This window comes from Notolabrus celidotus, chromosome 6 (assembly GCF_009762535.1).
Source record: "Notolabrus celidotus isolate fNotCel1 chromosome 6, fNotCel1.pri, whole genome shotgun sequence".
Lineage (NCBI taxonomy): Eukaryota > Metazoa > Chordata > Actinopteri > Labriformes > Labridae > Notolabrus > Notolabrus celidotus.
In genome coordinates, this window is record NC_048277.1 from 9901119 (window position 1) to 9913429 (window position 12311).

Sequence of the window (12311 nt, forward strand, 5' to 3'; positions counted from 1 at the left end):
AAGACCAAATCTTGTGTTTGTTTGTTTTTAAGAAAACTATTTTAATCTGCCCGAATGTTTAAACAAACTCTGAATTTATTTTAAAATGAATAGTCACGGGGCGCTGGTGGCCTAGTGGTCTAAGCACCCACATACAGAGGCTATAGTCCTTGTTGCAGAGGTCACCAGTTCCACTCCCGGCCGTGACCATTTGCTTTGTGTCTTCCCCAACTCTCTACTCCCCACATTTACTGTCTCTCTACAGCTGTCCTATCAATAAAGGCAAAAAAATTCCAAATATATAACTTTAAAAAATATTCTCTATATATATGAATAGTCAGATTAAAATGGAATGATGTCACATCTTCTGTCAGTATTTTAATATCATGATAGTTAAAGTAACCTGCATTCTGTGAGGTGGTTTATTCCCTTTACCAATAAGTGACACTGTCTGTTGTAGCAAATAATAAAACCCTGAATAAAAGATGATCCCACATTTTTTTAGATGTACGTATGTCAAGGAAAAATGGAACAAATCATTTTATATTGTCTTGTGTCTTGTGTTCTGGTCACTACAGTAAACTGTTTAAATAATCAATAATTTAACTGAATTATGTCAAAATATCGTTCTTCAGGGGAGCAGAAAACAGTTTGAGTTTCAGAGCTGGAAAATAATAATATGGGGGCCAAAAGGTTTGAGCGCATGCCACATACATGGGCTAGAGTCCTCGTGGCAGCGGTTGCTCTTTCAACTTGTGGCCTTGACCCTTTGTTGCATGTCTTCCCCCACTCTCTTCTCCCCATGTTTCCTGCCTCTGCTCAGCTGTCATATCAATAAAGGCAAAAATAGAAAAAATATCAAAAATATCAAATTATAGGAAAAATAGAAAAATATTTAAAAAGTAGAAAAAATAAAATAATAAAGAATGTGTATGACGGGTCACAGTGCTTCAAAACAGATACATTTAAAAAAATATTAAAATAACTATTCAAACTTTAAGAATATAATCCTACTCCCAATAATCACTATTTTAACAGATCCAAAATATTTTTCAAGCTAATTGTAGTATAAAGCGTCATACTGCCCCCCGGGTCTAATATGAATATCTGTAAAACATGTCTGTAAAATACAGCCTGAGTACTCATATATTTGCTTGCAGTTTCCTCCAGTTGTGTTTTTCATGTTTGTTCCCCAGCAGCTCAAAGCCTGGATGAACATTTATAAAATCTGTCTGCAGTACGATCATCCAAGTTTTTCATCTGATGTAATCAAATCAGCTGTATGACACAAACAGGCCCTCAGCTGGAGGAGCGGCGTCCGGGTGTGTGTGAGGGATCTGTCATAGCAACACACTGAGTGTGTGTCAGTGACACATCCGGTCTACACCTGGATCAGCTTTGCTCCATCAAACATTCCTACTGAGGAAATACTTCAGATTTCACAGACAGGAGTCACAGTGTTCACACCTAACACTCACATGTTACACAGTGAGACTGTGAGTCAGTTCAGGTCATTATTTGACTTTTCTTCCTGCAGGTAATGAAGCAGGTTATAGTTTCTATGACAGTAGCTGCACATTCATTAATCAGCACATTAATGCTCTAACAGTTCACCTGCTGACCTGCATGAGGTCCATATTGGAAATGCTGAACTCAACCAAACTGCTGTCAAGCTAGTGTGAGGTAAAGAGGCGGGCTTTGAGCCTCCTCCACAACAGATACAGTGTTCCCGCCTGTCTGTCAAGTCAGCTGTGTCTCTCATAATGGGAAACTCTTAATCTTATTATCTTCGAAATTGCTGTGTTATAAAAAAATTCATCCCCTGTACAGTGTGTGCCGATCCAGTAATTACCTATCCAGACCACACTCGTCTTTTGTACTAAGCTGTAAACATGTTTATTTCTGCTGTAAAGATTGGCTTTTTTGAATTGGTGTGTATGTGGTTTCCGGTACTTCCGGTGCCACCCTCAAGCGGACACTCGAGAAACTGCAGTTTTTAACACTTCCGCATTGGCTTCAATTCTCGCGGGTGGAAGTTGCAACTTGGTTTATCCTCAGTATTACTTCCAGGTTTACACATTGCCTGGAGCACTTTAGTATTTTAAAGGTTTGTTACGAGTTTACACTCACATGTTCCACATACTAAGGCTGCACAATGAATCCAACTTTAATCATGATCATAATTTTAGCCATCACAGAGAAAAAATACTGACTGTGTTCATTGTGATTTAAATTTTGTTTCACATAAATAGGAAACAATTAAAATAATGTCCCTATAATTAAAAACAGAATTGTAAACCATAACTGCAATCATAATATTTGTCACAATCATTGTGGTTATCATCGTTTCAATAATCCTGCAGCCCAACTGCATACCTGTCATATCTGTGCGATGACTTTAAATGTTACACACACAAGCCTTCTATAGGAAAGTTACTGACTTGAAAAGAAAGCTTTTAGAGTAAATGTATAGCTTTAGTGCAAAATGCACTAAAATGTATCTTCCAAATAAATCCACACGTCAGGCGTGAGAGGCGTGAGAGTCTGCTCCTGTAGAGTACCTCTGTAGGAGTCTTGTGCAGTTTTTTAATAACTACAATATTCAGACCTGATTGTCTCTGTAAACAGTGACTGATGCTGTGATGGTACTCCAGCCCAGGTTTACAGGAGGGATGCCCCCCTTCTGGATCTGAAATCATAGAGCTGTTATTCGTTTATCAAAGTGTGCACTGTGTGTCTGGGTTCCATGGAAAACGGAAATATTGTTTTGATATAAACTTTCATAAATACACCAAGAGGAAATATATGAACCGCACTCTGCTATCAAGTTAGCCTGCTAACAAAAAAGAGGTAGACTTCTCAATATTTTCACTAACAGACTGAGTCCATAGAACCTCAATGTATTGATCTGTTCAAGTATTTTACCAACGTATTAAAGCCACTTAGGTCAGAGCAGATGGGAGATCTACAGACAGTATTTTCACTGTATGAGACTGAGACTCTTTGAGGCTCCAAGACGCAAAACTCGAGCAAAAACATCCTGAGTACAGACTTGGAGCAGGTACAGACTGCTGAAGCTGAGTGCATGGTGTGTGCAGGCTGCAGGGACTTAACTTCATTTCATCTGGTTTGATCAGAAAATTAAAGCTCAGAGGTTTGTCACTCCAACAACCCCCTGTTTCTGTTACCTCACAAAGCAGCACCTGTCAGGCCAAACTGAGACCCACTGTGTGCTTCATATAGCCTGACATGAACAGTACAGTACAACACAACACAGTACAGTACAACACAACACAACACAACACAACACAACACAACACATTACAGCACAGCACGAAGAGGCTTCTGACAGTAACAGTAGCAGCACGGTGTCACTGCTACAGACTGAGGGGATGAAACAGTGAAAATGAGGAAGAGGATGCGGTGTGTGTGCGTGTGTGTGTGTGTGTGTGTGTGTGTGTGTGTGTGTGTGTGTGTGTGTGTGTAAACACCGGAATAAACGCGGAATGAAAGGGAGCACAGACCCGGGTCTGAGGCAGGCCGCCTGACAGCTCCGATACAGGATCACCTCATACCGGGTCTTCCTCCTGAACCTGCTTAAATATCCGTGTTACTGTGTGTATGGAGAAGCAGACATCACGGACCGGACCGCAGCAGCAGCTCGTGTCGGTGCTGTCAGAGCCCTCGAACCGTGTCTCCTCTTTGTCACCTCCATTACCGGACAAACACCCCCGTTCACCCCCGTTACTCACTTTGCTCTTGACCTCCACCACATTGTCGGTGAGTTTTAACGGCGTCCGGTGCTGCCTCGACATCCTGCTCCCCGGTGCTCGGTGTGTCGGTGCGGGCACTGCGGATAAAACCATCCACCGGATTTACTGGCGGCGCCTCCTCCTCCGTCCTCCGGTAACAGAAGCGATAATAGAACACATAAAGCTGGGTACTGGCCCCTCCTGGTCCGTCCTGGTCCGTCCTGGTCCTGGTTCGTCCACCTGTCCGTCGTTAAATCATGTTCGGGTTAAAGCTCCGCGCGCCCCGGCCGCTCGTGTGTTTGTGTCTCGTGCCGTCCTGCGTCAGTGCGCGCTCTGTTGTTGTTCGCTGACGACACGGACTCAAAAAACAGCCCGCAGCGCTCGCGACAGGTGGAGTCCGGTAAATCCGGTGTGTGATGAGAGGTGCCGGTGAAACCCGTCCTCCTCCTCCGACATGACAGAGGACACACAGAGGAGGCGGGGCTTAGCCGACGGATAAGAATACTACACTACACACTGCTGTCACTACACACACACACACACACACACACACACACACACACACACTCCACTACAGGAGGTGAGGGGAGAAGTGTACCAAAAAAATAAAAGACAATGAGCCTATAACCTCATATTTCAGTAAGTTGTTGGTTAAACATCGTGACAGAGGCATTCTAATAATTTATTTGTGTTATTATTTTTCACTATTTAAAAAAAAAAACAATTCATTTTTTAAAAGTTAAAGCTACTGTTGGTAGGAATGGCGTAAAAAAATCAACTTTTTTTCTGCTGGGTGTGGAGAAAAGGTCATAATGCACATCAGTACTCATCGGTAAGTGGAGTAATTTGAGACTTTTGCGAAATCTCTGCGTTTTCCAATGCCTTTGTATCAAGCAATGTTATTATTCCCCTTGTTCCCGTTATGGCGGACCAATCATCATATGTCCCTCACAAGCGCCAAAGCTCCAAAACTGTGAAACACATTGAAACTGCGAGCTCTCTTGTTGTTTTTAAAAGTAAACTTAAGACACACCTTTTTAATCTGGCTTTTAACTTGGAGAAATTTCCTTTTAGCCCTAGACTGCATTATTACCTTTTTTACTTTTATGTCCATTGTTTTTGCATATTTTTTCTTATCTATTTTATTTGTATTCGATCTCCCTCTTTTTTATTATTTTATTTTTCTAGTATTTATTTTATTTGAATGATTTATTTCAATTTTAATTGTTTTTATAACATTTTTATTTTCAAGTATTTAATATCATATTCCTCTATCTTGTTTTAGCCTTGTATCATTTTATCTGTTGCTGTTGTTTCTGTCTCTGTTCTTTTGTGAAGCACTTTAGGCTGCATGCTTGAATGTATGAAATGTGCTTTATAAATAAAAAATGAGTGGAGTTCAGTTGTTTAAAGCTCCCCTGAATAAATTTGGTGCCCCCTGCAAAGAAGAAACACTCGGACATGCACTAATACCAATATGTATTGATAAGTTATGCACCCTAGCTTCTAATGTACCCCATGACCTGAGCTAAGCTCTGTTTATATTGTGAGTCCACAATTGCATCGTTAAGCAGCTCAACCATCTTCACATGTTTGTACCTTTATAGTGATGCTGTGACAGAGTGGTATTGCTGTCCTACTGTGAGGTTTCACGTTGTCTTATGGTGTCATGGAAGCACTAAAGATAAACACACAGGAGGAGCCCATCATACACAAACACCAAGACATGCACACAAACACAGTGCTGTTGAGTACTGCCTGCTCTGTTGGCTCACAGCGATCCTATCTCACCTCTGTAACGCCTCTGTTACAACCTCTGATGCAATCACAGTGGTAGGAGAACGTTGTCCCACCATCATGCCTGGGGAATGTTACAGGGCGTAAATATCACGCCTTGGACTGGCAATATGAAAAGGGGATAGATAGGCAGCAAGAGCCAGTACATCACCAGGGTTATCAAGCGGGTACCTTCCTCCACCAGCACTTCATCAAGTTGGGCCCACGACACCTCAGGTAGAGTTTACGGTTGGCTCCAGTGTCCCAAAACCATCCCCCTGAGGCATACCCACACACCATCATTGGGAAGAGGGGAGAGTCTGCAGAGATGCAGTATGTTGGACTGTATGCTCTACCTCCCCTACTCTCTCATATTAATGAGGAAAGAGAGGAGAGAAAAAAGGAGCTGAACAGTATTCAAACTGATCGTTTGGTCTGATTTTATAGGTCACAGAGTCATCAGAATGAATTGTCTGATCTATAATGGACTAAAAACTCCTCACCAGAGCTTTAACTACTACTTAACTACTTCCTTTTTAAGTATTTAGACTACAAACTACAACCTCTTATTAATATTTCAAGTAGAAATATTTGATTTCCCCCTATTGTAATATAATAATATATTCAACTGTTTGTACCACTTCCCTTTGAGCCATGTAACCATACTTTGTTTTTAAGATCTAAACCACAAACAACTTAATATTTCCACAGCCGGTATCTGTTGATTCTCTACACCTACAGAACATACAGCTGTTCTAACAGCTCACTGTGTGACTGTGAAAGTGCAAACACAGGTCAGGTATAAAGATTATAAAAACCACAGTCTGCAGCTCAAACACAACTCACCACACCTCAGCACCTGTTTCACTTTAAGGTCATGATGGTGGACACCTGTGAATACAGAAGGCGTGGAACTATTCAGCCGGACTTCAGTGTTATGTTATCATGAAGTCTTCACCCTGAGACACGCACAAAACCTGACTACCTCACTGTGATAGCAGGAACCTACACAGCACACGCTGTTAGCCTTTGTGCTAAGCTAGGATAACAAAATTAAATACATGAATAAATAATGAGAGTTAGGCTAGCAATATGCAGCATGCAGCTCCACATTTTACAACGTTGAACAACTTTAACAACGACAAGCAGACGTAGCAATCATCCCCACACTGAAGTAAACCAGGAGTCATGACACACAAACCAAAAACAAGCCTGTGATTACTGCAGGTAACAAGAGTCCAGGTAAGACCAGCACACTATGAATGACTCACTCTCTCACACACACACACACACACACACACACACACACACACACACACACACACACACACACACACACACACACACACACACACACACACACACACACACACACACACACACAAACACACTTATACACGTAAACACGAACATACGTATACACTACCATAGAGCCAACACAGCTGTCATCTGCTGGCATGCAGGGTGGTGATGATGTCATGTCCTGTGACCTTTGACCCATGATATCGCAACCAGAGGTTTTCAAACCCTGAAGTCTAAATCCAGTCTGGTTTATCCTGTTTTTTTATGGATCACTGCTCTCTTAAGTTGGAAGTAATTAATCACCATGACATCAGATTGTTGTTCTGCATACACCAGTCTGGTCTCCACAGCATAAAATATTGTGGAGGGTTTTTACAGCACAGAGGGGATTTGTTGTGGTCCGTCGGCTCCTGGTGAGGGGCTGCTGACTGATCTCCTCCCCTTACATCATCCAAGTGCTGCGTTTCTTGTCCTCACAGTCACCTGTGTCAGTCCTCATCGAGATAAATTCAAAGAGAGGCCGCTGTGCTCCAAATTGACTGTCAAGGCACTAACTATAACAAGTTAACCAACCAATGAGCCAACAGTCCACATCAGGAGGCTCCTGAAACCACAGAGGGCTCAGACAGAGCAGCCAGAGGTCATATTTGATCAATCCTTGATATTTCTTTCTTTTTCCAGGATATGAACATATTTGAAGTATGTAGGTCTACATAGATTTGTATTTTTACATTTATAACCATCTTGTTCTTGGTACGCTCTATTTTGTTCTGTGTCTCTTTCTTTTTGTAATGACCCATAGATGAGTTATATCATTTTGTTTTTGTCCAAATAACAACAAGGTACAAATACCATCTCATGAACTTTGACCTCGCTCACATAGCTCTACCTATAGAAGGTTCTGGGGAAGACATACCATCTACATCACCAACAAACAAAACACCTCAACCATAACCAGTGATGAGAGTACAGGACTGTGGACATACACTTGCAGTTTTTTTTAAAGTTATATTGTTGGGCTTCTTCGTCTTCACTGGATAGGACAGCTGAAGAGAGACAGGAAACGAGGGGAGCAGAGAGTGAGGGAAGACATGCAGCAAACCGTCAACCGGCCGGGAGTTGAATCGGTGACCTCTGCAACGAGGACCACAGCCCCAAACATGGGACACCAAGACTGCTAGGCCACCAGCGCCCCCACTTGCAGTTTTTTAACTGTAACCTTCTTTTAATAAGACAAACAAAATAACACAAGACAATATGACAGCAGGATATGAGAAGACAGGATACGACATGATAAGAGAGAGTATGGTAGGATAGGATACGAGATGATTCAGTGCTGTACAAAACTGTATAATGCGATTCCATGTGATACAATAAGATCTGATATCATGCAATACAATACAACAACAAACAATTGGTACCACACAATACAGTTCAGATAACCATGTCTTCAGACCTCCAAATACAGACCCATGTGGACATGCACTCAGTCTCAGTGTGTACCTCCAGCATGTACCCACTGTTTGTGTTAGCTCATTTTAATAAAGCTGGGTCAGCATTTCCATCTTGAGCGACTGAAAATGGACGTCTGCAGTGTGTGTAAGACGCTCTCATGGAGCTCTCTGGAAAACACTGACTTCCTTTTTTTCACGACAGTTAGCCTACCTGGGGTTACGCAGCAGGTCTGTTAGTATTAACTGGGCTAGATAAGCAACAGCTGAACGCCAAGAGTGACTGACACATGTACAGACAAATCAGTACTGCACTTTGACACAATAGATACAATACATCACTATACGATACAACAGGATACAATTAGGCACCATACAATACCCCTAATGTCTCTCACCTTCTTAGCTTTATATTTGAGGCTCAGCTCAGATTCAAATCCGTGACTCTCTCTCCAGGGATTATAAACATCACTCTGTGTCAACCGAGGAGCTCCGTACGATACAGCACAGTACACAATAAAGATAATTATTAGATCGATTATAATGTACTGATTCAAGTAGGTATTATACTGCATGTTTTTGTCATTTTAAACTACAACAGAGAAACAAAATGAAGCGTATAACACAATGATTTTTATACTATTATATCAGTAATAACAATAACAATCAAGAATAATCTTTACTTTTAGGGCTCTTTAAACAGCAGTTTAAAGTTTTAATAGGAACAGAAACGAAGTTCATTAAAACTGTTACGAGAGATGAAGATCATTGAAAGGAGATGTAAACAAAGGTGGCACAAAGACAACAACGAGCCACATCATCAAATGGTGAATTCAATAAAGAGAGGACTGAACTTAAAGATTCTCTGTGCTGCATTCTTCCCTCTCTGTGTCATGGCTTCTGTTTGAGGTGACTCATTTGTTATTAGTGTTTATTAAGACGTAAATCTCTTCACACACATTGGACCGTTACATTAACACTTTAACCATTCACTGTGAGTCTGTGTGAAACAGAGTTCAGTTCAGTCCATGTGTTTCCTCCTCCTGCTCAGCCCTCCTCCTCCAGATTTAAACCCTGCTCTAACCCTCCTAATCACTTCAGTACCAGCCTGTACTGGGTCCACTGTGTGTGTTTGTGTGAGTGTGTGAGTGTGTACCATGGCAGGACCCCCACATTCTTACATAAGAGGCTGTAATTACCACCAACAGTAAGCCCTCCAGATAAGATGCATTCCAACGAATGAGAGGGAAAAACACAAGAAATCATTTATATTTTATCGTAAACTTTACTGTCCTCCTCCTCTCTCCTTCATCATCCACCCTCCTCCTCCTCCTCCTCTCTCCTTCATCATCATCATCCCTCCTCCTCCTTCTCCTCCTCTCCTCTCCCTCAGTGTTGAAGGAATGAAGGAATTTGAGGAGAGCTGGGAGGATTTGGATTGACAGAGTGATCTCATGCTGCCAGACCAACCTTTGAAGCTCCCACACACACACACACACACACACACACACACACACAGATGGATGGATGTAACCTATCAGAGAGTTTCTCCATGTTTAGACATGTCTACAAACACTGTGTTACACTCAGTGGATCATTACATTACTGTCTTTAAACAGGTGTCAGCTCACCTCTGAAGACTGATGATGTGAAGTGAGTGATACCTCTCTTAGCCGTGCTTTAGATCTGAAGTTATGGATGGCAGAGAACTTTTTACAGATCAGACATGACTAAAGTCAGGTTTCAGGCTTTGGTACAATCAATACTGCCACACTTTTCTTTCTGAACCTCTGAAAAGAATACACCAAGCTGCAGCTGCAGAAAGAGAGCACTCATTACACCAATTTAAAATCTCTGCAGTGATTACATGTTTGTTTCAGAATGATTCTTATATCAGCTTGAAAACATCTTAATGGTCTTAGCTCTTGCATCTTTATCACATCTGCAATTATTCAAAGGGGCTTAAAGGTACATACTCGTACCAACCTCTTCCAAGAGTAGACTATCCGAACGTGGGATGGGCAATGATTTTCGAATATTCAAATATTGGTTCACTTTGTAAAAATTGAAGAGTTACTTCGATTATTTTCTTATTTTTAAAGGACGAATAATCGTTGAATAGATGCAAATATTGAATAGTATTATAGGCATGAAATGCCCATCTCTAGTCCAAACAGGTGCTGACCTAAAAGTTCTTCAAATCCAAGCTCCACTAATGGACCAGAAGAACACACCACACACTCAGCATGCTTAGCCCTTGATGTACTGAAACATGGAATCCGTTCATATAAAGATAAGAGGTGTACAAGATTGAGCTGTCAAAGATGTCAAAGATGCACGAACCCACAATGAACCGTGATTTCTGTGTATCGTTACACCCCCACTAGCGAACATCATCCGCTATCCTTTTGTTGCTGCGTTGGCTGCTGTAAGGAGCCAGCTGTGTGACTGAGTACGTACTCTGTTCCTGATCAGATAATGAAAAGCAGCATAAACAGAAGAACAGTCCTCCTGCTCTTCATGTCACACAGATTTGAGAGGCTGATTGAACCAGTCAGCTGCAGTAAAGTACAGCTGAGTGCAGTTACACGTACAAAAGAGAAGTTAAATAATACAGAAATGACTAAAATGATGAAAAGAGAGTAAGGTCTTCTTCACTGATGATTCATACTTTGGACTTTACATGGCTGGACAAGGACGACAAACCAATCACCGGCTCAGGAAACCAGCTAACTTAGAGATGATGAAATAAACCTGACTCACTCTTCAGATTTATACTTCTCCCTCTGAGACAAGAGAGAAAGACACAGAGCTGCTGTCTGTGTGTGTCCGTGCATGTGTGTGTGTGTGTGTGTGTGTGTGTGTGTGTGTGTGTGTGTGTGTGTGTGTGTGTGTGTGTGTGTGTGCGTGTGTGAGAGAGAGAGCAGGAATGTCAGCTATGTGATCCAGTCAGGTGAGTCAGCCAACCTGTTTCTGCTCTTCATGTGTTGTTTCTTGTGTCCTGCCTTCTCTCACTCTGTATGCTCATTTCATTTTGTCTCTTTATCAATGCACTACATTTTCTTGTGTTCTCTAAAACCGATAACAACCTGTTGCTGATTGCTGATATGAATACGATTACCCTTTGTTTTTGTTTTTTTTACCTATTTGTATTCGTAAATCTGTAGTTTCTGCACACCTGAGGGTCAGACAGGCTGAGATTTAGTGATCAAAATGCATATATATTAATATTCAATACTACAGTTCTAACTGAAGTCACTATTAACTCAGAAACAAAGATCCGATGTGACTCTTAAGCTGTCATTTTTATAGTTCCTGTGGGCAACTGGGCTGCAGTAATGTCTTCTTCATGTTAAAATCTTCAGTCTCGGCCCAGTGAGACTGGGCTGTCAAACTCAGGGTACCCACTGGACTAACGTCAGAGGTTCATCTGTCCGTGGTCAAACTTCTGTCCCTGATGTTGTTGTGGATCAGACTGTGAATGTGTGTAGGGATCACATCATACAGGGCAGGTAGGGAAACCTCTGCAGAGTAGACCGTCATTCCAAATACACCATTAGCTGCTGAAATCCTCGATCTCTACCTAGAGGAAGGTGGATCTTCAGGTGCCGTAAACTCACTGAGTTTATCATTCACTGCTTCAACTTTTGGTTGTCTCTGATAAACTTTCTGCAGCTCTCTTGTCTATTGAATCAGCTCACTTTGCTAATGCTGCTTTGTTTTTCTTCAACACACGTGATGACATTTTTTCAGGTGACTTGTTGAGTTCAAACTTGAGGAATTGTTTCCTGCTCTCTGAATACTTGCAGCACGTTTCCAAAGTTGCATTCATGTTATCATCTGAAACAGTGATAAAAACATCCACACAACATTTTCACTGTCAGTCAGCTTGTTGCGGCTGTCAAGTCATGTCAAGTCAACTTTATTTATACAGCACATTTAAAAACAACCAGTGTTGGCCAAAGTGCTTTACAAGGTAAAAAGTAAAAATTACATGAAGACAACAATAAACAACAACATAACAGGATATTAATGTCCTCTTCACGAGTAG

General features: G+C 41.5%; 1 protein-coding gene across 1 annotated transcript in view; it reads right to left on the reverse strand.

Moving 5' to 3' along the window:
- pard6a (par-6 family cell polarity regulator alpha) overlaps positions 1–4200 on the reverse strand; it is a 36115-nt gene extending 31915 nt beyond the window's left edge. The window contains exon 1 of the mRNA XM_034686580.1: positions 3732–4200. Coding sequence (XP_034542471.1) covers positions 3732–3845 — 114 coding nt within the window. The 5' untranslated portion in view covers positions 3846–4200. The remainder of the gene's footprint in view (positions 1–3731) is intronic.
- Positions 4201–12311: the final 8111 nt, after the last annotated feature.